The 23,861-nt window shown below is 46.4% G+C and overlaps 1 protein-coding gene across 2 annotated transcripts in view; it reads left to right on the forward strand.

Moving 5' to 3' along the window:
* Positions 1–412: 412 nt before the first annotated feature.
* The window catches only part of MAN1C1 (mannosidase alpha class 1C member 1), a 144,030-nt gene continuing 120,581 nt past the window's right edge, over positions 413–23,861 (forward strand). Inside the window, exon 1 of one of the 2 annotated variants that reach the window (XM_081817777.1) lies at positions 413–1,983. In XM_081817777.1, coding sequence (XP_081673903.1) covers positions 1,444–1,983 — 540 coding nt within the window. In that variant the 5' untranslated portion in view covers positions 413–1,443. The remainder of the gene's footprint in view (positions 1,984–23,861) is intronic. The other variant, XM_081817778.1, reaches the window with a different exon arrangement.

Here is a 23,861-nt window from a genome sequence, read left to right on the forward strand (position 1 = left end):
GGGGGCGGCCAGGGGGCCTAGCGGTCGCTCCCAGTCCAGCGAACGCCGGCCACTAACCAATGGGCGACTGCAGCCCAACGGGGATCCCTCTGAGGCAGCCAATGACCTTGCTCCGCTCTCCACCCCGCCCTCGCCAACTCCGCGCAGCTGGACCATTGGTGCTGGATGGGGGGGGGCAGTGTGCGCGGCGCTGGCCACTTGAGGGAGGGGGCGTGGCTTGGAGTCCCGTCGCCTCTCCCCACCGGCGCTTAGGCCCCGCGCTCCCTACCCACGGACGCGAGGCCATTGGCCTGGCTGCGACGCCGCGGCGGGGGAGGACCGCTGGGCGCGCGCAGTGGGCGTGGCCCGAGGGCGTGGCCCGGAGGGAGGAGGGGCCGCGGGCGCTGTCTCAGTGAAAGCGGAGCTGCGGCGGCGGCGGAGGCGTCCGGGCGGGTGTGCGCGCGTGTGGAGCGCAGGCTCGGCAGCGGCGGCGGCGGCGGCGGCGGCTCAGCCTGCGGCGGCAGCGGCCCGTTTGGAGCGGCCGCTGCGAGGACGCCAGCTGCAGCGGGAGAGGTGCAGCCGGGGCTGCGCGCTCCGCGGAGCCGGCGGGGGACGGGAACAGGTGATCCCAGCGGGTTGCCGAGCCCTACCGAGTTGGCGGGGCGGGAGTCCGCACTCCCGGGCGCAGCTGCGGCCGCCCCGCCGCGGCTGGTCGCGGAGGGCGCCCGGCTCTGGACCGCGGCTCGGGCATCCCTCGGCTCCCGGGGGCCCAGGAAGCCCCCTGCCCAGCGGGCTCAGAAGTGCCTGCTGCCGCTGCCCGGCGCCCGTTCCGCGGCGGAGCAAAGTTGTGGACGTGTCCGGATAGCCGAGCCGGGCGCTGTCGCGACCCGGTTGGGTCGGCGGGTTCTCGCAGCGGCGCTGACACGCCGGCCCCGCCACCGCCTCGCCCCCTGAGCCGGCCCCCTCTGGAAACTGCTTCTGAGGCTGAAACTTTGAGCCGAGGGGCTGCGGGCGGCTCGGCGCGGGGACGAGGCCTGCCGGCGCCCCTCCGCGCGGACGGCCTGGGCGCCGCGGACGGCATGTGACGGCCCCGGCGGCGGCCGCAGCGCGGGAAGGCGCGGGCTCCGCGGGCTCCGGCCGCTGCGAGGAGGGGCTGCGCGGCGGCCGGAGAGAAGGCTGTGGCGCGCGGCCGACCCTTGCGGGCCCGGGCCCCGAGCCGTGCCGCCCGGCGCGCCCGGGCCCCGCCGAGGCCGTTGCGCCCCTGCCTCAGCTCGGGGACACTCGCCCCAAACTCCCTTAACTTCGGGGGCAGCCTCCGAAGCGGCGAAACTCTCACGGACCCCCACCCCGGGCGGCGCCCCTCGACGACGTCCCCGCCCCGAGCCCCTGCTGCCCAGTGCCCGCACTGAGAGGGCCTGGGGCTGAGGCCGGAGCTGACCGGCCCCAGCCCCGTGCCAGGCCACGATGCTCATGAGGAAAGTGCCCGTCTTCGTCCCGGCCTCCCCGTGGGGGCTGCGGCTGCCGCAGAAGTTCCTCTTCCTTCTCTTCCTCTCGGGCCTCGTCACCCTGTGCTTCGGGGCCCTCTTCCTGCTGCCCAACTCCTCTCGTCTCAAGCGCCTCTTCCTGGCCCCCCGGACCCAGCAGCCCGGCCTGGAGGTAGTGGCCGAAGTCGCCGGCCACCCCCTGGCCCGCGAGCAGGAGTCGCCTCCCAACCCGGCGCCCGCTGTGCCAGCCCCCGGTGAGGGCGACGCCAGCAGCCAAGCAAGTACCCGCCGCCGGAAAGTGTGGCTGCGGCGCACGCACCCCACCGGGACACGGGAAATGGCCACGGTGGCCCGGAGCAGCGGCAGCACGGCCCTCAGACCCCAGGAGGGGGGCATCCCGTTTAGCTTTGACTTCAACGCGTTCCGGAGCCGCCTCCGCCACCCGGTCCTGGGGACCAGGGCAGATGAGAGTAAGGAGCCCCAGAGCCTAGTTCGAGCCCAGCGGGAGAAAATCAAGGAGGTAAGGACTCTCCTCCCCCGGAAAAGGAAAAGACTCTCTGTGCTTCCGTCTGTTTCCCCTGACCCCAGTCACTTCTGGTCCCTGGACTACTGCACCCTCCTCTCTCCTCCCAAACTTTCCACCTTCTCCTCAGTGGGCACTTTCCCCACTGCTGGGTTCAGTTACTCGTCCCCACCTCTGACAGATGGTAGCTGAACCACTGGATCGACTCTCCCCCACCCCGACTCTGGTCTTTTCAGTCAAGTCCCCAACCCAGGTGGGTTGCACTTTGTCCCTTTGTGGAGTTGCTAGTTAGCTTCATTAATGGACACCCTCTGCTTGCATGGGGCCAAGGGCCACACTCTTTCTCATCGTGTGTTCTTAAGTCCTGACTTCCCCCAAACCCCTGTAGGATCTGCTACCTGGAAATACAGGATATGGGGGTGGGGGGTGGTATTTAGTGTTCTGCAAGTATTTTGTAATCTAGCCAGCAATCTACGAACCAGAGGGTGTTGTGTATTCTTGCTATTTCTGTTGAGCTTTGAAACAATTGTGCGTAATCGCGTGTGATGCAGGAAGGAGTGATCAACAGGGCAGTGGTAATGTTACAGAAGCTCTGAGGTTATTGGCTTAATGAAGCAGGTCTTGGACTTGCTCCCTGTAGGGACTGTACCAGGGAGGGGTTTAGAAGGATCACTTTGAGTGTCAGTCTTGGTCCTAGTTTAAGAAACCAAGAACAAACACAGCCTCACCATGGCTTGAAGACTGATGCCAAGCTGCCTCTGGTAACCAGATATTCTGCTCTACCACTATTAGAGCTGCCTCCCTGAGGTTTTTGTCCAGCAATGCAGAGGGGGCTGCAGTGACACCCCCGGGCCACGAGGGGGCTATGGGCAAGCTGTGGGCCAGGGTCTCCTCCCTAGAAATGAGAGGATGCATCCCCCACTCCCCGTGGTCCCAGAAGGAACGGGCTGTTTCTGCCTGGACTGGACTTCTTGGTTTGCTGCAAAGGGGTCAGCAGGTCTGACTTCCAAGGGGAGCCAACAGCAAGGGTCAGGACCTGCCCTGCCAGGATCTACTCAGAGCCAGTAGAGAGCTTAGCTATCCCTCTCTCCTTGTCTGGACTGTCCTCCATCCCAGTGTCCACCTCTGCCCTACTTCTTTCCTCTGCTGGTACCCAGCCCTTCTGCAATAAGCCCTGTTGGGAGACTCTATCTTAACTAGCAACCACAGGACATTTTGTGACGTGAAGATAGGAAGTCACAAAGATGAGTCCTTGTTTTGTGCGTGTGTGCGTGTGTGCGTGAGTGCGCTCTCAGTTTCCAAATTCTTGTTGAAATTTCAGAGGTTAATTGAAGGCTGGAACTTTTAGTAGCTAAGGAAGGGACATCATTTCTCCCTTTCTGGTTAAGAACTGTGTTTTTGACTACTTACCTGAACCACCCACAGCTTCTTTGCTCAAAGCTGGCTCTGAGCACGTTAGCCCTTTCTGCCTTTTTATACGTCCCCAGAGGCCAGTCACCCCCAGTGAAATTACATATAAACTGCATGCTTGCAGTTTCTCATGGTGTGTCCAGAGCTGCCATCAGATCTTCAAAGGATCCCCCAAACAATTAAGAATTAACTATTGTCCTCTTCAGAAGAGGTGCTTTCTGCATTTGCATCTAGATCTGTGACCTATTTCTGAAAGCCTGGGGTTGGGAGCCATGGTAAAAAGAGTGGGCTGGCTAGTGGGGACTTGGTTCTGCCCCTCTATACGTAGACAGCCTCCCTTGCTGGCCGAGGCTGCAGGCTGCAGCAGCTAGGGGGTGGTAGGAGGTGTGGAGACTCTGCTCTGCAGGTGGGTGTAAAATAATATGGTGGGTGAAGGTCTGTGTTGGTCGCCAGATGTCTGGATCATTCAGTCTGGCATCTCTGAGCACCCCTGTTTATATATACCTGCAATTGGTGTTCAGTGAGCCCTCTCTTACTATCTTGGAGACCTTAAACTCCTCAGAATGGAGGAGGCTGAACTATATACACTATTATATTTTGAACCCTATTGTCTCTTCAGGCTTCTTGAGTTTGGACCCCCTTTCCAAACAACCTGAAAAATGGGAGGCAGAGTTTTTGGTTTAGCTGTTAATCCAGAGTCACCTTCCCTGGTGTCCGGCCTGATAAGGAATGCTAGGACTGTCGCTGGAGGATGTCTTTATTTCCTTCTCATTTAAATTTCTGTCTGTGCCCTGCTCAGGGGTAGATCATTTTAGAAAGGTGCCTGTTTTCATAAAAGGGACTGTTGCTTCCTTCTCTGGCTTATTTCCAGACATGGATTGATTAGACCCCAGGAGCAGAGGGGGCGCTAGCATCAGATAAAAAGGGCTCTGTTCTTATAAGATGAGGTTTTTAAAGTGAAAGTAAACATCAAGAGAGACCCAGAGAGGGTGATAAATGAGAGTGAATGAAGATAGGACACCCAGTTCTAGATCAGTGAAGTATATTTATAAACATTCTGGTTTGAGAGATGAGCATAGGCATGAGGTCTGTGCTGATAAGATGGGTTGAAGCTGCATGTTCTGGGTGCACATGCATCAGGAAGCAATCTGTCAGTAGAACCAACTATTTTCCCTTTGCAGCCTTGGAACCTTGGAGGAGGCAGTGTGGTGGAAGGGGGAAAGCCGGAGACTGTGGGTTCAAGTCCCAGCTCAATTATCAGCTGTCTGACTTTGGGCAAGCCACCTGCTCTCATTCCTGGACCTTATTTTTCCTTCTGTAAAATGGAGTAAGGGAGGGGAGAATAGGCTGGTCACGTACATTCTTGCTTCCAGACCTGGCCCCAGGCAGGCTGCCAGTCTGGTCAGGGACTCCTTAGCAATTGGGCTTTTCCCAGCTCTGTATTCAATGTGTTAGTTCCATGAAGTCAGAGACAATGGTGTGTTGTTGTTGACAAGGGTGGTGGTATTCACTGTTTTATCCCTGGCACTTAGTCAAGAGTAGATATTCATATAGTTGGTTAAGTTAATTCCCATCATCCATATGGAACTTTAGAGCTGGGATTGAACAATGACAGATCCTCAGCTTGGGATCGTGAGGAGTAAAGGATTTGGCGAGAATGTAAAATAGCTTGCTAGCAGCCTTCCCTTTCAGATCTGATGATAATATAGGAAATTATTGTCATGATTATTAATTACAGGGGACCTTCGCCATTGGTGGATTTCTTAACAGATTCAAGTTCAACAGACTTTTCTCACTCATGACAAGAGCTGGGAGTGTATAGCTTGTCAGGGTTACATCCCATGAAAGAACTCAAACTCTCCTGGGTCCTGCTAATGATGGTTGGTTGCTGATCTGGGGAACCTGAGTTGTCCCTTCCAGTGAAGGGGGCTTTTGTTAAAGGGAATTGGTCAGTCTGGGACAGTGAGAATATAGTACTGGAATGAGGCTGCTCCTGGGTTGCAGAACATAGGTTGAATTTCATCCTCATCCCCTGTGCACCACTGTATGTGGCAGTCCCGCTAAGGATCCAGCCTGGGTTCAAGTCCTGGCCACACCATCAACTCTGGCCTCAAAGAAAAATTCCTATCACTGGGCCTATATTCCCGGTAAAATAAAGGGACTGGCATTTAGGGAACTCTTCTCTTTCCCTCACTCCCATCTATTTACTTGTTTGTTTATGCATCTCCCAAGCACCTAGAAGAAGAGGGTCGGACACCTAGTTGGAGCTCAGTTACTTGAATGAGTGCCTACAATAAAGATCTATAAACTAACGGCTAAGGTTGCTGGTGGCAGAGGCTGGGTCTTCTTTCTGAGGGTACCTGGAATTCTAAGAGTGTCAGAGGAGGGGCCGTAGCAAGGTTGGGGCCTCGGCAGCTCTGTGACCCAAGAGGCCTTTTAGAAGTTTCGGTATTTTTCCAAGTGCAAGTCTACCTTGAAGAGATTGGGGAGGTGGCAGCCATGAATAAAATCTCCTCATGCCTGGATAGCAGGCATCTGGAGGATGCCCCAGTCACCCTGGAGTGCCTGAGACTTGGCAGGGAGTGCCCCAGCTCTTGCTTTCTATGCCTGCTGCGTTAAGCCTCCAGGATATTGCTGGTTATGATATGTGACTATGTCTGAATAAGTCATCTTGGCAAATGATCTTTGCTCGCCATTAATGGGTTGGTTCGTTAGTCATGTGTGGTTTCTCTGTATACCTGATTTATCACCGCTAGTGCCGTGGACAGGTAGGAAAATTAAAAGGCTTTGTGTTCTTTGTAGCATGTGAATCGGAGCCTCTGAGATGTTCAGGATAATTAATATTAGGAACACCTTAGATTTAAATAGCTTTCCTTTGAAGATCTCTGTTTAAGTTGCCGATTCATCGAAGATCCTTTTCTCCCCCGTCCTTCAGTTTCACTCTTGTCCTGCTCTATGATACATTTAATGTAGATAGGAAGGCTGGCCTCTAATAACTGGACTGGTCCCTTGGGAGACCCTTAAATCCTGAGCCCAGCCGCACTTCATCCTTCCTCCTTGGAAATGAGTACTGCGTGTAAAGCTTAGAACTTGCCCCCGCCCCGCCGGTGTACAACTTAATACCAGCAGGTTGGGTGGATCTCTTCTTTCGTTTTGAGTTGTATTGTCATTTTGGGGAATTAGGTGCAGACATTCCAGAAACAGTTGCTTTTTGGGCCTCACATCCTTAACTCTGTTGTTAGTGTTAGGTCTAGAAACAGTGACTTTTAAAAGTCAGTGTTTATTGCACGCTGTAGTTAGCAGAGGGGTAAGAATATAGATTCCCCTGCGATTTTTCAGAGTGACTGATTTACATCTGAGCTCAAGAAATGCTTTTTCTCTGGCTTTCCCCGAAGACTGATCCATTACTCTACCAAAAATAAATATTGTGATATATATCAGGCATACTTTGCTCAAAGGGACTTACATCTTTTCTCTTACTGAAAAAAATAAATCAGGCTCACAAATTGGAAAGTCCCATTCAGGGAAGCAGTTTAATTATCTCAGTGGGCACCCGGTTTTGTGGGTACTGCCTCTGGTCTTCCTGTATCCTAACTTGAGTCTGTGTTAAGGGAGGTGGTGGGAGCTTTAGGAAATTCTCTCCCTGCCTTGCTTTCATTGGCCAGATCAGGAAAGCCTTAGCAAGGGAATGATGGACAAGATTCAGGAGAGTAGTTGCCTCTGGTGAATTCACGGGTATTTATTACATTACTTTAAAAGAGAGACCAGGGGCACCTGGGTGGCTCAGTTGGTTAAGCATCTGACTCTTGATTTCAGCTCAGGTCATGATCTCAACATGGTGAGATGGAGCCCTGCATCAGGCTCCGCACTGGGCGTGGAGCCTGCCTGGGATTCTCTCTCTCCCCCTCTTCCTCTGCCCCCTGCAAAATAAATAAATAAGAAATAAAAATAAAATGAAAGAGGGACCATGCATGGAGCAGGGATGAGTGTCATGAATCAAAGATTATTATTATTATTCCAGTCTGTATACCTGCAGGCCAGAAAGACGAGGCTCAGTCAAACAGCAAGCTCTGATTCTTGACTTCCGACTACCCCCACGGTCAAGTCCTTAAACACAACAGTTTATATGATTTGGGGGAAAGAAACAGTGGGATTTCTTAGTTCTGCATTCTCATAGCAGATGATGACAAGACACCAAATTGGAGACTCCCAAATTGGAGACTCCTCAAAAGAATTCTGAGTCAAGAGCCTAAGTCCCTCTTCTTTTCCCCCACTCATCTCTAGGGGTTAGTTAATAGCTTAGGCAGCATAGTTTTGGTTATTTTTTAATTTTTATTTTTTTTAAGTAGGCTCCACCCGCAATGTGGGGCTTGAGCTCAGGACCCTGAAATCAGAAGTCACATGCTCGCCTGACTGAGCCAGCCAGGTGCCCCAGTTTTGGTTCTTTTAAATGCAGAGTCGATGTGGCTGTGATCACTGTAAGTTACACAGTTTTGGCACCTCGATCCCCAAAGAGAACAGAAGTCATGGAGACCACAGCTGTAGACTGTAGACTCAGCGTGTGTGGTGGCCCACCTGAAGGTATTTTCTTCCCTGAAAAGGCTGTTTTCTAAGATTTGGGCTGAGAGCTCCCCAAACTTGGCAGGCAGGCAGTTGGAATAGCTCTTACAAGGAGGTCTGAGTATGTCTCTTAACTCTGCATTTTCATTAATTAAAGGCTGAGACCAGGGCAGTTGTCTATCTCTTTTAGGGCCACACTGTTAGTGGTAACTTTTACAGAAGAAACTGAGCAATAATTTTGCTTTTATCTGGCATGCTCTGGGTATCAGCTGTTCCACAGGTGAACATTACAGGCAAATAGTTTTCACTAAATAGCAGCCATTTTCAGTGGCTGAATAATAGATTTCTCTCCCCTCCTTCCACCTCCGCCATGATTTGGTGGTCATCAGAAAATCCACTGTGCGGTACAGCAGTGTTCTGTAGGGCCTGCTGAGTTGTCTAGATAGGCCTGTTGGCCTCTCAATGCCTGTCCCTTGTATTCTTGTCCTGTTTTTTTTATAACAATCCTGCAATGCAGGCACTGTCTCTTTATTTAAATATAGTTTACATATAGCAAAATATACAGATCTTAAACATACAGTTTGCTGAATTTTAACAAATGCAGAAAACTATGTAAAGCACACATGGAAATATGGAACATTTCCATCCCCTCAGAAAGATCCCTCTGCTCCTTCCCAGGCAATCCCCCATCATCCACCTCCCATCTCCTATTTCAGTTTGTCACTAGAGATTCTGATTCTGTTCTGAAACTTCAAATAAATGGAGTAGTACAACATATGCCCTTTTGTGCAAGGCTTCTTTCACCAAGGATGTTTTTGAAATTCATCCATGTGTGTATTCATACTTCATTCCTCTTTATTGTCAAGATAAAGTTCTGTTGCATGAATATGCTACAGTTTGTTTCTCTGTCACTTGTTGTGGACTTTTTGGTTGTTTCCAGTGTTTGGCTATTATGAACTAAGCTGCTATGAATATTTTATGTACAAGTCTTTGTATAGACATGTTTCCATTTCTTTTATGTAAATACATAGGAGTAGAATTGCTGGTTAATAGAGTAGACATATGTTTAACTTTATAAGAAAACTGGAAACACTTTCCCCAAGTAGTTAAGGCCATTTTATACTTCCATCAGCAGTGTGTGAGAATTCTGCATCTTTGTCAACATTTGCTCTTTTCCACCTTTTTAAGTTTAGCCATTCTATGTGATAGGCAGTAATATTTCATTGTTTTAAGTTTTGATTCCCTGTTAGCTGTTGGTATTGAACATCTTTTCATGTGTTTATTTACTGTTTCTATATCTTCAAGTGTCCAAGTCTTACACCCTTTTTTAACTAAAAAATTGGGCTCTTTATCATCTTATTGAATATAGAAATTCTTTATATATTCTAGATATAAGTCCTTTGTCAGATATACATTTTGTAAATATTTGCTCCCAGTTTATGGTTTGTCCTTGCATTTTCTTAGTGGTAGGAGTCAAAGAGCAGAAGTTTTAAATTTTGATGAAGTCAGTGTATCAATATTTTCTTCTATGGTTAGTGCTTTCTGTGTCTACTTAGAAAAAAAATTCTTGCCTTCCCCATGGTTATGAAAATAGTCTCCTATTAATTCCAGAATCTTGATCATTTTAGTTTTTACATTGAGTTCTCCCATCTACTTCAAATGAATTTTTGTATGTGGTATGAGGTAGGAATCCAGAGTCATTATTTTACATTTAGATGTCCAGTTGTTTAGTATTTCTTGTTGAAAAGTCTTTCCTTTTCCCATTGAATTGCTTTGAAGCCATGTTAGATTTATCGACCATATATATACCATATATATTCTGTTCTGTTTCTGGACTCTTTTTCTACTGATTTATCTTTATGCCAATTCATACTATCTTGATGCTATAGCTTTATAGTAAGTCTTAAAAGCAGGACCTCTATCTTTGAGCTGCTTTTGCAAAATTGCTTTGGCTATTATACGTCCTTTGCATTTCTGCATACATTTGAGAACAAGCTTGTCAGTTTCTGTGAAAAATCCTGCTGGGAGTTTGATTGGGTTTGCTTTGAACCTGTAAGTCAAATTGGGGAGAACTGATACCTTAACAGTATTGGGTTTTTTATCCATGAAAGTGGTATCTCTTTCCACTTGTTTAGATTTTCTTTAACTTCTCTGAACAATGTTTTGTAGTTTTCAATGTGGAGAACTTGAACATCTTTTATTAACTGTATTTCTAAGTATTTTATAATTTTTATGCTGTTGTAAATGGTAATCTTTAAATTTTTATTTTTAAATTTTTGTGTTTTAAAATAAAAATTTTTATTTTTTAAATTTTTGTTGCCAATACATAGAAATACAAGAGATTTTTGTATATTGACTTTATATCATGTGACCTTATTAAAGTCATTTAATTTTTTTTGTAGATTCTTAAGGATCTGTTAGGTATACAATCATGTTGTCTATGAGTCAAGACGAAGACGTTTTTACTTCTTCCTTTCCAGTGTTTATGCCTTTTATTTTTTTGTCTTCCTTGATTGCACTGGTTAGAACTTCCAGTTCAAGGTTAAATAGAAGTGGTGAGAACTGACATCTTTGTTCTTGATCTCAAGGGAGGAGCATTCAGCCTCTACATTAAGTATGATGTTAAGTGTAGGTAGATGCCTTTTATCAGGTTGAAGTTCCCTCCCATTCCTAGTTTGCTGAGAGTTTTTATCAGAAATAGGATCAAATTTTGTCAAATGCTTTTTCTGCATCTGTGGAGATAACCATATTGTTTTTCTCTCTAATTCTGTTAATATGGTGAATCATATTGATTTTAAAAGAATGTTAAACTTGCATTTGATTTTCTAATATTTTGTTAAGAATTTTTGCATCTGCGTTCATGAGGCATATTGGTCTGTAGTTTTCTTATAAGGCCTTTGTCTGGGTTTTGGCACAGCTTATGTTACTTCATAAAATGAACTGAAAAATGTTCTCTTCTATTTTCTGAACAAGTTTGTGGGACACTAATATTATGTCTTCTTAAACATTTGGTAGAATTCACCACCAAAGCCATCTAGGCCTAGAGAATGTGTGTGTGTGTGTGTGTGTGTGAGAGAGAGAGAGAGAGAGGGAGGGAGAGGGAGGGATGGAGGGAGGGAGAGAGAGGAAGAGGTTTTAAATTATCAGTTCCATTACTTCAACAGATATAGAGCTATTCAGAATTTCTGTCTCTTGTGTTGGTTTTGTCAATTTGCTTTCAATAAATTTGTCAATTTCATCCAAGTTGTAGAATTTATTGGCATAAAATTGTTCCTGAGATTCTCACTTTCCTTTTAACATTTGTAGGACCTGTAGTGGTGTTCCCTCTTTCATTCCCGACATTGGTAATCGCTTTCTCTGTTTCATTCTTTAAAATAGTTTAGCTAGTAGTTTACTAATTTTACTGATCTTTTTCTGGAACCAACTTTTGATCTTTTTTAAAAATATCCATTAAAGGGGCACCTGGGTGGCTCAGGTCATGATCCTGGGACTGGCCCCCACCATTGGGCTCCCTGCTCAGTGGGGCTCCCTCTCCCTCTGCCTGCCCCTCCCCCAGCTTGTGCTCTCTCTCTCTCTCTCAAATGAATAAAATCTTAAAAAAACATATCCATTAAACATTTTTTAATATTTACATTTGTCTTTATTTTCTTCTTTCTGCTTATTTTGGGCTTAATTCACTATCTTCTTATAATTTATCTAGTCTGACAATCTGCTTATGTCCACTTCCCCTCTGTCAATCTTCATTCTGTTGTTGTCATGTAGTTTGCTTCTACATATATTACAAACCTCATAATACATTAGTAATTTTTTTGCTTCAAACAGTTTTCTTAAATAAATTAATAAATTAGAGTCTTTTTATTCACACGCATACTTACAATTTATAGTGTTCTTCACTCCTTCTTGCATGTCTGAGTTTCTGTCTGGTACCATTTCCCCTTCAGCCTGAAGAGCTACTCTTAATATTTCTCATAGTGTAGGTTTGCTGATAACAAATTCTTGCAGCTTTTGTCTATTTTGCCTTCATTTTAAAAGGGTATTTTTTGCTGGATATAGAATTTTAAGTTGACTTTTATTTTTCTTTAATGAAAGACTCATTGTCTTATAGCTTTCATTGTTTCTGATGAGAAGTTAGAGTATATTCCCCTGCATATAATATATTTCCCCTCCCTTTGCATGCTACTAAGATGTTATCTTTCATATTCAGCAATTTAACTACGATGTGCCTAGATGTGGATGTCATTGTTATTTTTCTTGGGGTTTATTGAGCTTCTTGTATCCGTGAGTTAATATTTTTTCATCAGGTTTGGAAAAATTTTGGCTCATATTTCTTCAGTATTTTTTTCTGGCCCAATCTATCTCATTTTCTTTTAGAGCTCCAGTTACTTATGAGTTAGATTGCTGGATATTTTTTTTTTACAGTCACTGAATTTCTTTATTTCTTTTCAGGCTTTCTCTCTATGCTTTGATGTAGATAGTTTATATGAACATATCTTCAGGTTCACTGCACTTTTCTGTAGTGTCCAATCGATTGTTAAGCCTACCCAGTGAATTTTTTATTTCAGGTATTTTTTTACATCTAGAATTTCCATCTGGACCTTTTCCATTGTTTTTGTTTCTCTGATATTTCCAATCTGTTCATTTATTGTCTCCATATTTTTCTTTAATTTCTAAGGCATATTTATAATATTTTTTCAAAAAGTCTTTTTGGCTATTTCCAAAATCTTTCTCATCATTGGGTCTGTACTTATTGACTGTTTTATCTCCTGGTTCACATATTTTTTTTTTTTTTTAAATACATCTTCATGTGTCTCCTCATTTAAAAAAAAAACTGTGCAAAACATTGTGAATCCTACTTTTTAAAGATTCTAGCTTCATCTGCTTTTATGCAATCTTTCTCCCCTCTTTCTGTAGCTATCAGGCTACCTGCTCTGGCTGCTTTATTTTCTACTTTTCCTATTTTGTGATGTTCTAACCTATATTTGGCCAGGAAACCATTCAATCTAGCTTCTATAAGTTAGCATTATGTAACATACAAATGAACACTTTGAGTAGGTTTCTAAAGACTCCTGAATCAACTGCGTGAACTTTAATGTACATATTTTAGTGCAGTTTAGATATTTAAAGATTCTTATTTATTTTTGGTTATTGATATTGGGTACATGAAATATAATTTTGTATCGAATCTATATCCTAAGTAAAGACAACAGTTCTCAAGGGCTCCTAATTTTTGGTTGATGTGATCTTAAACTATTTGTGCATTTTTTGCTCCTCTGTTTTTAGATGTTACAAGAAATATTTCTTAGTATCTTCATGTTCCAGCAGCCTCCATTAGTGTCCCTTTCTTCCCAGGATTCGACCTGTCAAATATTTTCTCTGGCTCCTTAACTTAAGTCTAATGACTACTTCTTAAACCTTGTTTTGTAAATGCCCACATTAAAAAAAAAAAAAAAAAGAACTGTTCACGTAGGCCACATTACTGAATTACTGATCAGAAGAAAGCTAAATACACATGGATGAAGGATTTCCAAAGTGCATTCTGTGAGATCTGATTTCTTATTTCCCCTTATTCAATAAAGTTAATGTGGAGTAAAGATAGTATTTTATAGCAAAGGCTACCCTTAACTTTATTTGTCTCCTTTGGAATGAGTGGGGTGTTGAATAAAAGTTATAAATCACTTATTTAAGATCCCTCTCCCCCATTTTCACTCCTGGAGTGAGCTTTTCAGAGGTTAAACCAAAACTTTGCCAAGTAAATGCTGATCTCCTGGGAAGACATTTCAGCACCATTTTTGTTTTTTCTGTACTTGTGTTCTTGACCTAAATCAGCAAATCTTTCTCCTTTCCAGCTCTCCCAGAAGCCATTCTCCATGTCTGTCACATAACTTACAGAGCTCTGGAGTTGTCTTGGTTTTTAATTATAAGAATCAGTGGGGACGGGCGCCTGGGTAGCTCAGTCCTTAAGCGTCTGCCTTTGGCTCAGGTCATGATCCCAGGGTCCTGGGATCCAGCCCTGCATAGGGCTCCCTGCTCGTCCGGCGGGAAGCCTGCTTCTCCCTCTCCCACTCCCCCTGCTTATGTTTCCTCTCTCACTGTCTCTGTCTCTGTCAAATAAATAAATAAATAAATAAAATCTTAAAAAAAAAAAAGAATCAATGAGGAAAGAAGATTTTGGTTTCTTTCAGAGCTGGGCCTTTTAGAGAGCAGCCTATAAAATATAACCAATGTTGTTACTTTGGGGTATGAGAAAACCCTTTATAGAGAAAGTTTCATCTTTAGACAGAGAAATAGCAGCTCAGTCTAGAGACTTCTCTAGGATTTTCAGATACAGGGCTTCTTGGATGTATAATTATGTAAGGGGCAGAGACTTCACACTGATGTACTTTCAGAGGTAAATAGCCTCCTTACAATCATGCTAGGAGGTCTGTCTGGTTATTGATCCTTCAGTAGCTAAGAATGGTACCAGAGTAGTGTCTGTCCAGATGGGGCTGAGGGAGACAAACAATATTAGACATTTCCTGTGATTAGGCACTGAATTAGATTAAAGCATAATAAGATTCTCTGTGCTCTGAATAAAGTGCTCTTAAACTCGGCAGCAGTGGGAGCAGAGTTCCAGGTTTCCAGCCCTGGTATTTGAAGTCATCTTGCATGTTATAAAAAGGGTTTCTGACTCTCTGGCCTCTGTACCATCCACTGGCATTTAAATCCCCAGGGAGAATCCACGGTGGGGGGGGGGGCGGTCTGCTTTGGAGGGGAGTGGGGGTTGGGCTGGGATGATGCCCACTTCCTCCTGGAGAGATGAGATCAAAAACTCCTTCTGGGAGTTTTTCCCCTTAAGAGTTTAGCTGATCCCCAGCACAGCCTGTGGCAGATAGGGCATGGACTGTAATCCCATTTTATAGCTGAGAGAATGGAGACACTGAAAAGGCAGGCCACCACCTCCAGGCCCTGCCAGTTTAAATGCTGATATATGATATAAACCTGCTCTCCTGCCACTTTGGTTGACATTCGTTCTATTACATCATCTAAAGGCTTGTGGGTGATAATTTAGAGGAAGAGCTTTCACTTTGGGATGGAATGAAGTAGAAATTGTCAGTCTTGGTAGGTATCAAAAGAACTGGTGTAGTGAATCTTTAGAACAGGGGTTCTAACCTTTATTACAGTCTGGAACCCCATCGGGGATTTTAGTAAATACTGACACCCGAGTTCCTCTTCCAGAGAGTTTGATTTAATTGGTCTTGGGTGCAGCCTGAACATTGGGATGTTTAAAAACTTCCAGGTGGTTCTAATGTGCAGCCATGCTTTCGCACACACCTATGGCAGCTTTGTCTTCATGTAGGCTGTGTCTCCTTTCTGGCTTTATTTCCCTTTTACCCACTTATGGGAGAGGTTGGAAATTTTCTATATTTATTCAGACTTCAGCCAGGATCAGATAAGGAAAAAATGAGCTGAGGAAAGGACTTAATTAAAACTGACTTTTCCAGTTTATACTGTTAACACGATCAAGAGAAGCCATGAATTTATTAAAACTTTAAGAAAAAACATTGAAAACACCAACTATCTATTGATCTTCAGTTATACACTGAAGGCTATATGAGCTGAAGGAGAGGCAACGATGGATCTCTGGCTTTCAGGAGTTTTATGGTGTAATATTGTTATGGGTCTGAATCACTTCCCACCATATATAGATGCATAGAAGGGAGGAAACATTCGTTAGCTGCGTAATATTTGCCTGTCCCACCTAAATCCTTTTTTGGGAAGCAGGTAGGACATAAACATCTGGGTTGGAAATATTTGCTTGTCCAGAAGTAGATTTCCCAAAAGACCATCGCCCTCCTGCCTGTGGCCACTCTTCCGCTTTCCAGTTAACAGAGCCGCCTTTTCACATTGCTGTTTGGGCCTTAACATCGAGTAACAGATGCTCAGGAAAAAGAAGATATTGAAGAAGTGAAAAGCTGAACCCAGCCCCAAGCATTTGGACTCCCAGCAGCCGGGTCTGCAATTTCGGACCCTCTCTGCCCTGCCAGGTGCTAGATGTGACTTAATCTGAGAATTGCTGTCCTGGGTTATCAAATCGACTCTACCCAGGCCTCCTCTGGTGGAAGCTGCACAAGGTGAGAATAGCTACAAAGCAGTGTGAGTGTCCCTGACAGTCCTCTTGCGAGCTCTGTTTCCATGCAAGAAACCTTGGAATTCTCCACCTGTGCTATAGATTGCCCTGTTTCTTCAATCTGTCCCAACTATTTCTAGCAAATTCTTTGGCTGAAACGGCATATAAAACAAGTCCTATTTGTCCCAGTCTTATTTCATTCCAGCTTCCAGGGGTGGACATTTAGCATAGGAGCATTAATGGAGATGCAGACTTCAGAGAAGACATCTCCTTCTGTTGTTAGATCTTCTGTTAAGCCGTGCTTACTCAGAGGCCTCTGGCTGCAGCAAGCAGTGATGGGGATGGAACTTGGCAGATAGCTGTGGCTGGGGCTTTGTGGAGGCCTGTGTGGGGACATGATTGTTTGTATATTGGTTTGCATTTATGTATTGGTCTTATTTTCATCTTCCTGAGGTACCCAGATGCTATGGTGATAGATTGGTTGGGAACGACTCATTTGTCAGGGTTCCGTGGGGGACGTAGGTTTCCTTCTCGTGTGCAGTGGAGTCTAAAATGTTTAATTAGATGCTGAGGCACTTCTGCATGGGTCCGTCTCTGCCAGTTCTTCTGGTGAATGCCATTCCTAGGTTGGAGAGGGACTGGGCATTTCCGGGCCTGACCTCCCCTCCCCTCTTGATGCAATTTTCAGTCCTCCCTTTTTATTAGCTGCTGGGTTTCCCCCCCCCCCCCTTTTTTGTTCTAGAAACTGCCTTTATGTGACTGCTGGAATTTGCAGAGCTGATTCGTGTTGGAAATCTAGTTGTCAAACAGGTCCAACCCAGACTTTATGAAATAATGTAGTTGAACTGATATGCAGTGAGAGGAATATTAACTACCTGCTGCTGATCTGTTTTGTTCAATGCAACTTCTTCAGAGAACTTACCTTGTTCTCACTGCACGCCAAGCGGTGCCTGGGATGCTGAGGATGCAGAGATGCGGCTCTGCTCTCGGGAGTAGAACATCTAGCCAGGGTGCGGTGGATGTGTACATAGTTTTGGCACCATGGAGGTGTCCAAATAAAGGGGTGAATAAGGGACTGGGGAGTCCCATCAATTTGACATCAGCTTAGGGAAAAGGAGAGCATTCCGGGCAAATGTGGAGAATACCAGGAATAGTGGGCTTGCGGGATAGCAGGCTGCCTCATGTGCTGGACCTGGGGAGGGGTCGGAGGTGTGAATGTAGGTGAAATGTGGAATGCCCAGGGTTTCTACCTGGGGTAGATGGGGACATCGGGGAGTGGGGACAGTGAGAAATCCTGGGAGGGGAGAGAAGTTGAATTCTAGGCATGATAAAATGATATGCTTGTGAAATTGAGGTGGACACATCCAGTGGGTGGTTGGAAATACGGGTTTGGGACTGGGGGTGATGGCACAGGAGATGCTGATTTCGAAGTCACAGTGTGGCGTGGCAGGGATCGAAAGCTGGAGTGCAAAGCCATTCAAGGAAAACTTTGGGAGCACCCATGTTTAAAGAAGAAACCGAGATTTGGGGAGAAGGTAGAGTCAGGTGGTAGAGGGACCAAGAGAGCCACATCCAGCCTTCCTTTTCCAGCTGGTTCTGCCATACCTGGCTGCCCACCAAGCCCTGGGAGTAGCTCCCAGGCTCAGGCAGGCTTGCTGGGCTGTGTCCTCTTCTGAGAGGCCAGCCCTTCATTTCCTCTCCTCCTCACCCCTGCCCAGCTACTGGCTGCAAACTCTTCGGCTGGCCTTCCTTTTTGGAATCAAGGATTAGTCTGTTTCTCCCCTTTGTTTTCTCACGGTTTATCAGGACTCACCTTCAGACCTCTGTTAAGAAGAGCTGGGTGCTCTGAGTGGACTCTTCTGCTGGCCTGGTGCTGAGCGTGCCCAGCCCTGTAGCTTACTCCTTGTCCCGGAAGAGCATGCAGAGCCACTCCTCCACCTCCTTTCTGGAAATAGGGTGTGTGCGTCTCTGGCCTGGCCTTGCGCTAAAGATTCTCAGGCCAGCTCATCAGTAGGAGGAGGCCACGCGTGGAGGGAGAAGGCACAGTTTAATCTTCATTGCTATCCAGGAAAGGAAGACACTGTGGAGTAGTGAAGATACATTTTGTCTTTTCTCAGTGACCACAAGCAGGCAGTAGCCAAAGAGATACATTCTTCTCAGCTTGTGGCTGGAAGCCTCCCTTCCAGAGGAAGGGCTCTCTTGAAACCGAGCCACTGGCCATGGAACGGGGAGGGTCCCTAATGAAACTGCCATCCAAGGAACCTCTGTGTGGCTTTGTCACCCTGGACACCCTTCCAGATTTTCTCATGATGTGTGAACTGCAGAAGCTGCCCTGCTTTCTGGCCGCAGCCCAGGACTGAAAACAGGCTCCTCAGCCAGACTGTGTCTAGAAGAAACCCGAAAGCTCCAGGGCCAAAGCAGCCCCTGCCTTGAGGCCACGAGGTAGCCGCGGCTTTTTCTGTCTTGCCCGAATTGCTCTGAGTTTTCCTGTAGTGGTTTGAGCATCTTGAAGTTGGAATACGTAGGTCTGTTTGCCCCCTGGGGTAACAGGTGCGACGTGGCCAGTGCTAGTCCATTCCAGTTTCTCATCGCAGGACTGAAAAGCATGTGGTGTCTTTCTCCCCTCTGTCACTGCATTTTCAATGACAGTCTGTGTTGGGTTGCTCAGCCTCCTCAGGGAGGGGACGAAAGCTAAAATGAGTTCCTGTTCGTCCCTGCTCATCCTTACAGTGTTGATTGATGTTGGAGCAGCCCCACCAGCTAAGTTGAAAAGCGTCCAACTTCCTGGCTCTGTACCTCCGTGCAGTGCCAGCCCCCACTGGGCCTGGACCTTCTGCCCCAGCCAGCACCCCCTCTCCAGTCCCGGAGCTCTGGAGACTGCAGTCTTGCATTAGCGAGGCTACAGAGGCTACCTGGGTGGCACCAAGGAATTGCACAGACTGTTATATGAGGTGACTTTTAAAAAAATTGTGGGTAAAATACAGATAACATAAAATTTATTATTTTAAGCATGTTAAAGTGTACAATTCAGTAGCATTAAGTACATTCACAGTATTATGTGATTATCACCACTGGCTAGTTCCAGAAGTTTTTCATCACTCCAAGTGGAAACCCGCTACCCTTTGAGCAGCCACTTCCCACTTCCTTCCTGACCTCAGCCCCTGGAAACCACTAACCCACTTTGTTTCTATGGATTTTTCTAGTCTGGATATTTTATGTAAGTGGAATCATACACCGTGTGGTCTTATGACGTCAAGGTTCGTTCATGTGGTAACGTGTCAGTTTCATTTCTTTTATTCATTTCAGAATAATGTTCCCTTGTATGAGTACACCACATTTTGTTTATCCATTCACCTGTCGATGGACATTGGGATAGTTCTACCTTTTGGCTATTATGAATAATGCTTCTATGAACATCTGAGTACATGTTTTTGGGTGGACCTCTGTTCTCAGTTCTTTTGGGTCCCTACCTAGGAGTAGAATTACTGGGTCACGTGACAGTGCTACATTGAATTTAATGAGGAGCTTCCACAGACTTCCACGGTGGCTGTACTGTCTTAGATTCTTACCAGCGGCATGAGGGGCAGTGACGTGGGCAGAGAAGGACCATGTGGTCAACTTGGGAGGGCTGATCTGGGAGGTGTTTGTGGGCTGAGCCTGGGATGGTGGCAGAGGATGGCCTCACTGGGGGGAGTGGGGGGAGTCTGGTTAGAGAGCCAAGCCCAGCCCACAGATGAGGCTGTTGGGGGGAGGAGTGTGTGATGGTGGATGGGAGTACTTCACTGGGTTCCAGCGTGGAGGGACCATGTTTTACCCTAAAGCAATGCCCCTTTCCTGAGGCAGAGGCCGCTGGTTGCCCTCTACGTGGGGTTAGGTTCTGAATAAAGCATGTGAGGTGAAATCACTTATGGTCAAAAGTATCCTTGAAAATCTCTCATTACCAGGACACTGACCTTTGGAAGTTCAAAAGCCAAAATTTAGCTTCCTTTGTTTGCTCTTCAGTGGTAGGCTTCTCTTTCCTTGGGGCAATGGAGGTCAAGGCCTAGTTTGCTTGAGAAAAGAACAATAGGGAAAATAAAGACATTGGGGGAAGAGGTGGCAGATAGATAGAATCAAATATCTGCAAGTTAAATGTATATATGATGTGACACTCAGGCCTTCTGGTCTCTGTACTGATTGGCTTAGGACCGAGAGTAGGTGTGGTGGGGCTGGGGAGGACCAGAAAAGCCAACAGCAGCCCCAGCTCAGCACAGGCAGGGTTGGGGTGGCTCCTTCACCATACCCAAGCTTCGGGAGCCCAGACTGCATCTTGGCCTACCTGGGCCAAGTCAGTGCCACCTTACAGTGTTATGATTTATCAGTGTTACAGTTTCATTGTGATGCTTCTACATTCACTGCCTCCTAGAAGCATCTGGTAATCGGGAAGCTTGTTCCCAGTTTACAGATTGAGGCTTAGAAAAAGAATGGCTTTCAGAGTTGCATGACTAGGAAGAGACAGAACTAGGACACACACCTGGGACTTCTGGCTGTAGATTCAGCATTCTTTTTCTTGCGTTCCACTTCTTGAGGGGAACTATCTGATATTGGTGCTAATCTTTTCCAACGTGCTCTTTGTTAGGACGGATGATAGTCTTGGGGTCACGTGGTGGTGCTGAGAACCTGGGAAGTGATCAGGATCATGTCTGTTTCTTACACACGTAGCTTTCTTTCTCCCCAGGCTCTGGTCAGACGTGAGATAGATCTGTTTTCTCTGTCTCTGCCAAGGCCATCTTGGCCCCCGGCTGTGCCCCCATCTGTCTAAGCCCCTTTCTGGGCAGCAGCCTCCCAAAGAAACAGCCCTCAGCTCAAGTCGGCTGAGATTTTTGGGTCGAGCCTCAGTTCTGATGAGGCAGAGTTAGCATCTCCTGCTGCAGCCCTGGTTTCAGCAAATGGTAAACCCTACTTGAGGGCAACATTCAATTATGAAAATCTATTTCTCTTGCCACATTCAAAAAGTCTCCTAATGTGCCTTTGTGCACATACAAATTTAGTGACACATCACTAAATGTGTATGAGGTTGCCATGGAAATGTCTCTCCTCTAACATGGCATTCCAAGAGCAAAGAGAAGGGAAGTTTTCTTTGTAAAGAGAAGCAGAGCAGAACTTGGCTAATTGTCATCACATGAATCCCCAAACTGTCATTCTTCCCTGACTACCTATCTCCTACTTCCTGTCAACAAACTAGTGCTGGAAGCCAAATCAGCATGCTGCGTTTCCTCAGGAACTCCACAAGGATTGTTCTTAACCTCTATGCCAGGCACATCCCAGGAAGGATGCCAGGACTCCTGATTTGAGTTTTCACCTAGCTTAGAAAGTGCACCTTCCTGGACTGTCTAGCACATGCCACTCATGAACACTCAAGTCTCAGAAGAGCTCTTGGCACCAGCCTCTTTGTAGACGGTGCAGGCTGCGCAGGTCTTCAGAAGATGCTCGACATTTTCCACCAGAGACCCTGAGCTTCAGTTTTTGTCTTTGTGACAAATGCACGATATGACAGCATACAGAGAGTGCTAATACTAAAGCACCTTTTGAATGTCAGAAATCCCCCAAATTTTCCCACTAGTGGTGTGAATCCACAGAGTGAGGGAAAGATGGAGAAGAACCTCAGAGACCTAAATCTGACAGAATGTCTTCCTGTTTCTGACTCATCTTGCCCTGTTTTCATCTCTGTCCTGTCAACTTTCTTTCCTTTTTTTTTTTTTTTTTTAAAGATTTTATTTATTTGACAGAGATAGAGAACACAAGCAGGCAGAGGGAGAGGAGAAGCAGGCTCTCTGCTGAGCAGGGACCCTGACGTGGGGCTCGATCTCAGGACCCTGGGATCATGACCTGAGCCGAAGGCAGCCGCTTAACCGACTGAGTCACCCAGGTGCCCCTATCCTGTCAACTTTCTTTATTGATCCTATCTATGAACAAAGAAGTCATTGTATTTCTGGACTTTACTGGCAATTTTGGAGGTTATCCTTGATCCATATTGGCTGATCCTTTGATTAGGACATGGGGTTCACTGGATTTCCCAGTTTTGGAGCTGGGTTGCTGTTCTTATTGGTTCTGAAGTCAAAGCTGATGGGTCTACTATAGTTCACCAGCGGCAAGCTCTAAGGTGGGGACCTTAGCATCTTGTCCTGCACACCTGCCCTAGGAACCTGTCATTTCTATTCTCAGTTGCTCTGGATTTCTCCGCAGTCCTCTTTGGCCTGTGAGGCTTTGCTATCATTTCACAGGTAAGAGACGGTTTCAGGGCTTAGAGGCCAGTTCACCCATATGCATGTTTCTGTTCCTGGCATCCAACACACATGTGGCTCTTGGGCTGGAGGGTTCCAGAATGCTGGACTCCAAGGGGACTTCTTGGTTCCTTGGGTTCTGAGAGCCTGCTTGTTGCTGTGCTCCAGCTGCCCTGCATCTGATAGAAGCATCTGGTTCCTGTCCAGTATCATAAGGTGAACTCCAGAGGTTGAACATATTCCAGCCTTGTTGCTTTTTTTTTTTTTTTTTTAAGATTTTATTTATTTATTTGACAGAGGCAGACACAGCGAGAGAGGGAACACAAGCAGGGGGAGTGGGAGAGGGAGAAGCAGGCTTCCCACCTAGCAGGGAGCCCGATGTGGGGCTTGACCCCAGGACCCTGAGATCATGACCTGAGCCGAAGGCAGACGCTTAACGGCTGAGCCACCCAGGCACCCCGTGCCTTGTTGCTTTTAATGTTGAAAATCCTAGGATGCTCCATCTTGCTCATGGCCGTACTAGCTTCCCAAAGACCGTTTGCCACTAGTCAAGCTGCGTTGCCAAACTGGTGGGACAGAACCAGCTTCTGACTTAAAAGAGCAGAGGGTATGTGTGCTGCCGGCCCCCCAAGTACTCAAATCTGCATTCCTGACAGGATCCTATTGGGTCTCCACTTACCTTGGGTGTGAAGCAGGTCTTTCCTGCCATGAGACAGATCTTCTTGCTTTTATAAATGAGGTTCTCAGCATTGTTTCTTAGCCAACATATTTCTCCTGCTGTCAAGGGATGGATGATGAGTCAAGTGGCTCATTACTGCCTGTGACCTTGTCAATGATATGTATGTCGGACCATGAGCTGAGGGGATTCCAACCAGAAACTCTGTAGGGGTTTGGAGCCTTTTGTTACCAAGTCAGTGGCCAGTGCTCACCATGCTGGGGCCTCTGAGGAACCTGTCCAGCTCTGCAGGCAGCCGCTGCTCCAGGCTACTTCTGTGGTTGCTTCTGAGCTTATTTTGGGGCCTCTATTGGGAGCTCATGACCTCTCCCTCAAGAGACCAGGTCAGACATTGCCTGCTTTAACTCTGTGGCCTAACCAAATCTCCCCTCCAGCAAGGGACAGGGACTTTTAACAATAGGAAACTCTATTTGGGACCATATAGAACTTATCTCTGATGTAGAATGTTCTGAATTTTCCTTCTGCCATTTTAGGCTCTGATAAATCTGCCACACTTGAATGGTTAAATGTCTGTTAGGAGAGCTCACTGCCCCTTTTTGCTCTTGGCTTGTGCAAGTAAGTATCAATTTAGTTCTTATAGAAGAAAAATAAAGGAGACTCGGTTGCCTTCCTAATCCACAAACCCTGTAATTCTCACCTGGAAAATCTGGCTCTCCTATTTCAAATCAGTTTTGATGGCACAGGTTAAAGGGAAGCTTTATTGCTCTTATCCGAGCTTATTTCTAAACTTATTTTTCAACTTGTTCGTTTAGTAAATAAGAACCCCTCAGAAGAGACCTGGAGGGGATTGGCTTAGGAG

The sequence above is a fragment of the Leptonychotes weddellii genome, chromosome 4 (assembly GCF_054177405.1).
Source record: "Leptonychotes weddellii isolate Sample4059 chromosome 4, ASM5417740v2, whole genome shotgun sequence".
Taxonomy (NCBI): domain Eukaryota; kingdom Metazoa; phylum Chordata; class Mammalia; order Carnivora; family Phocidae; genus Leptonychotes; species Leptonychotes weddellii.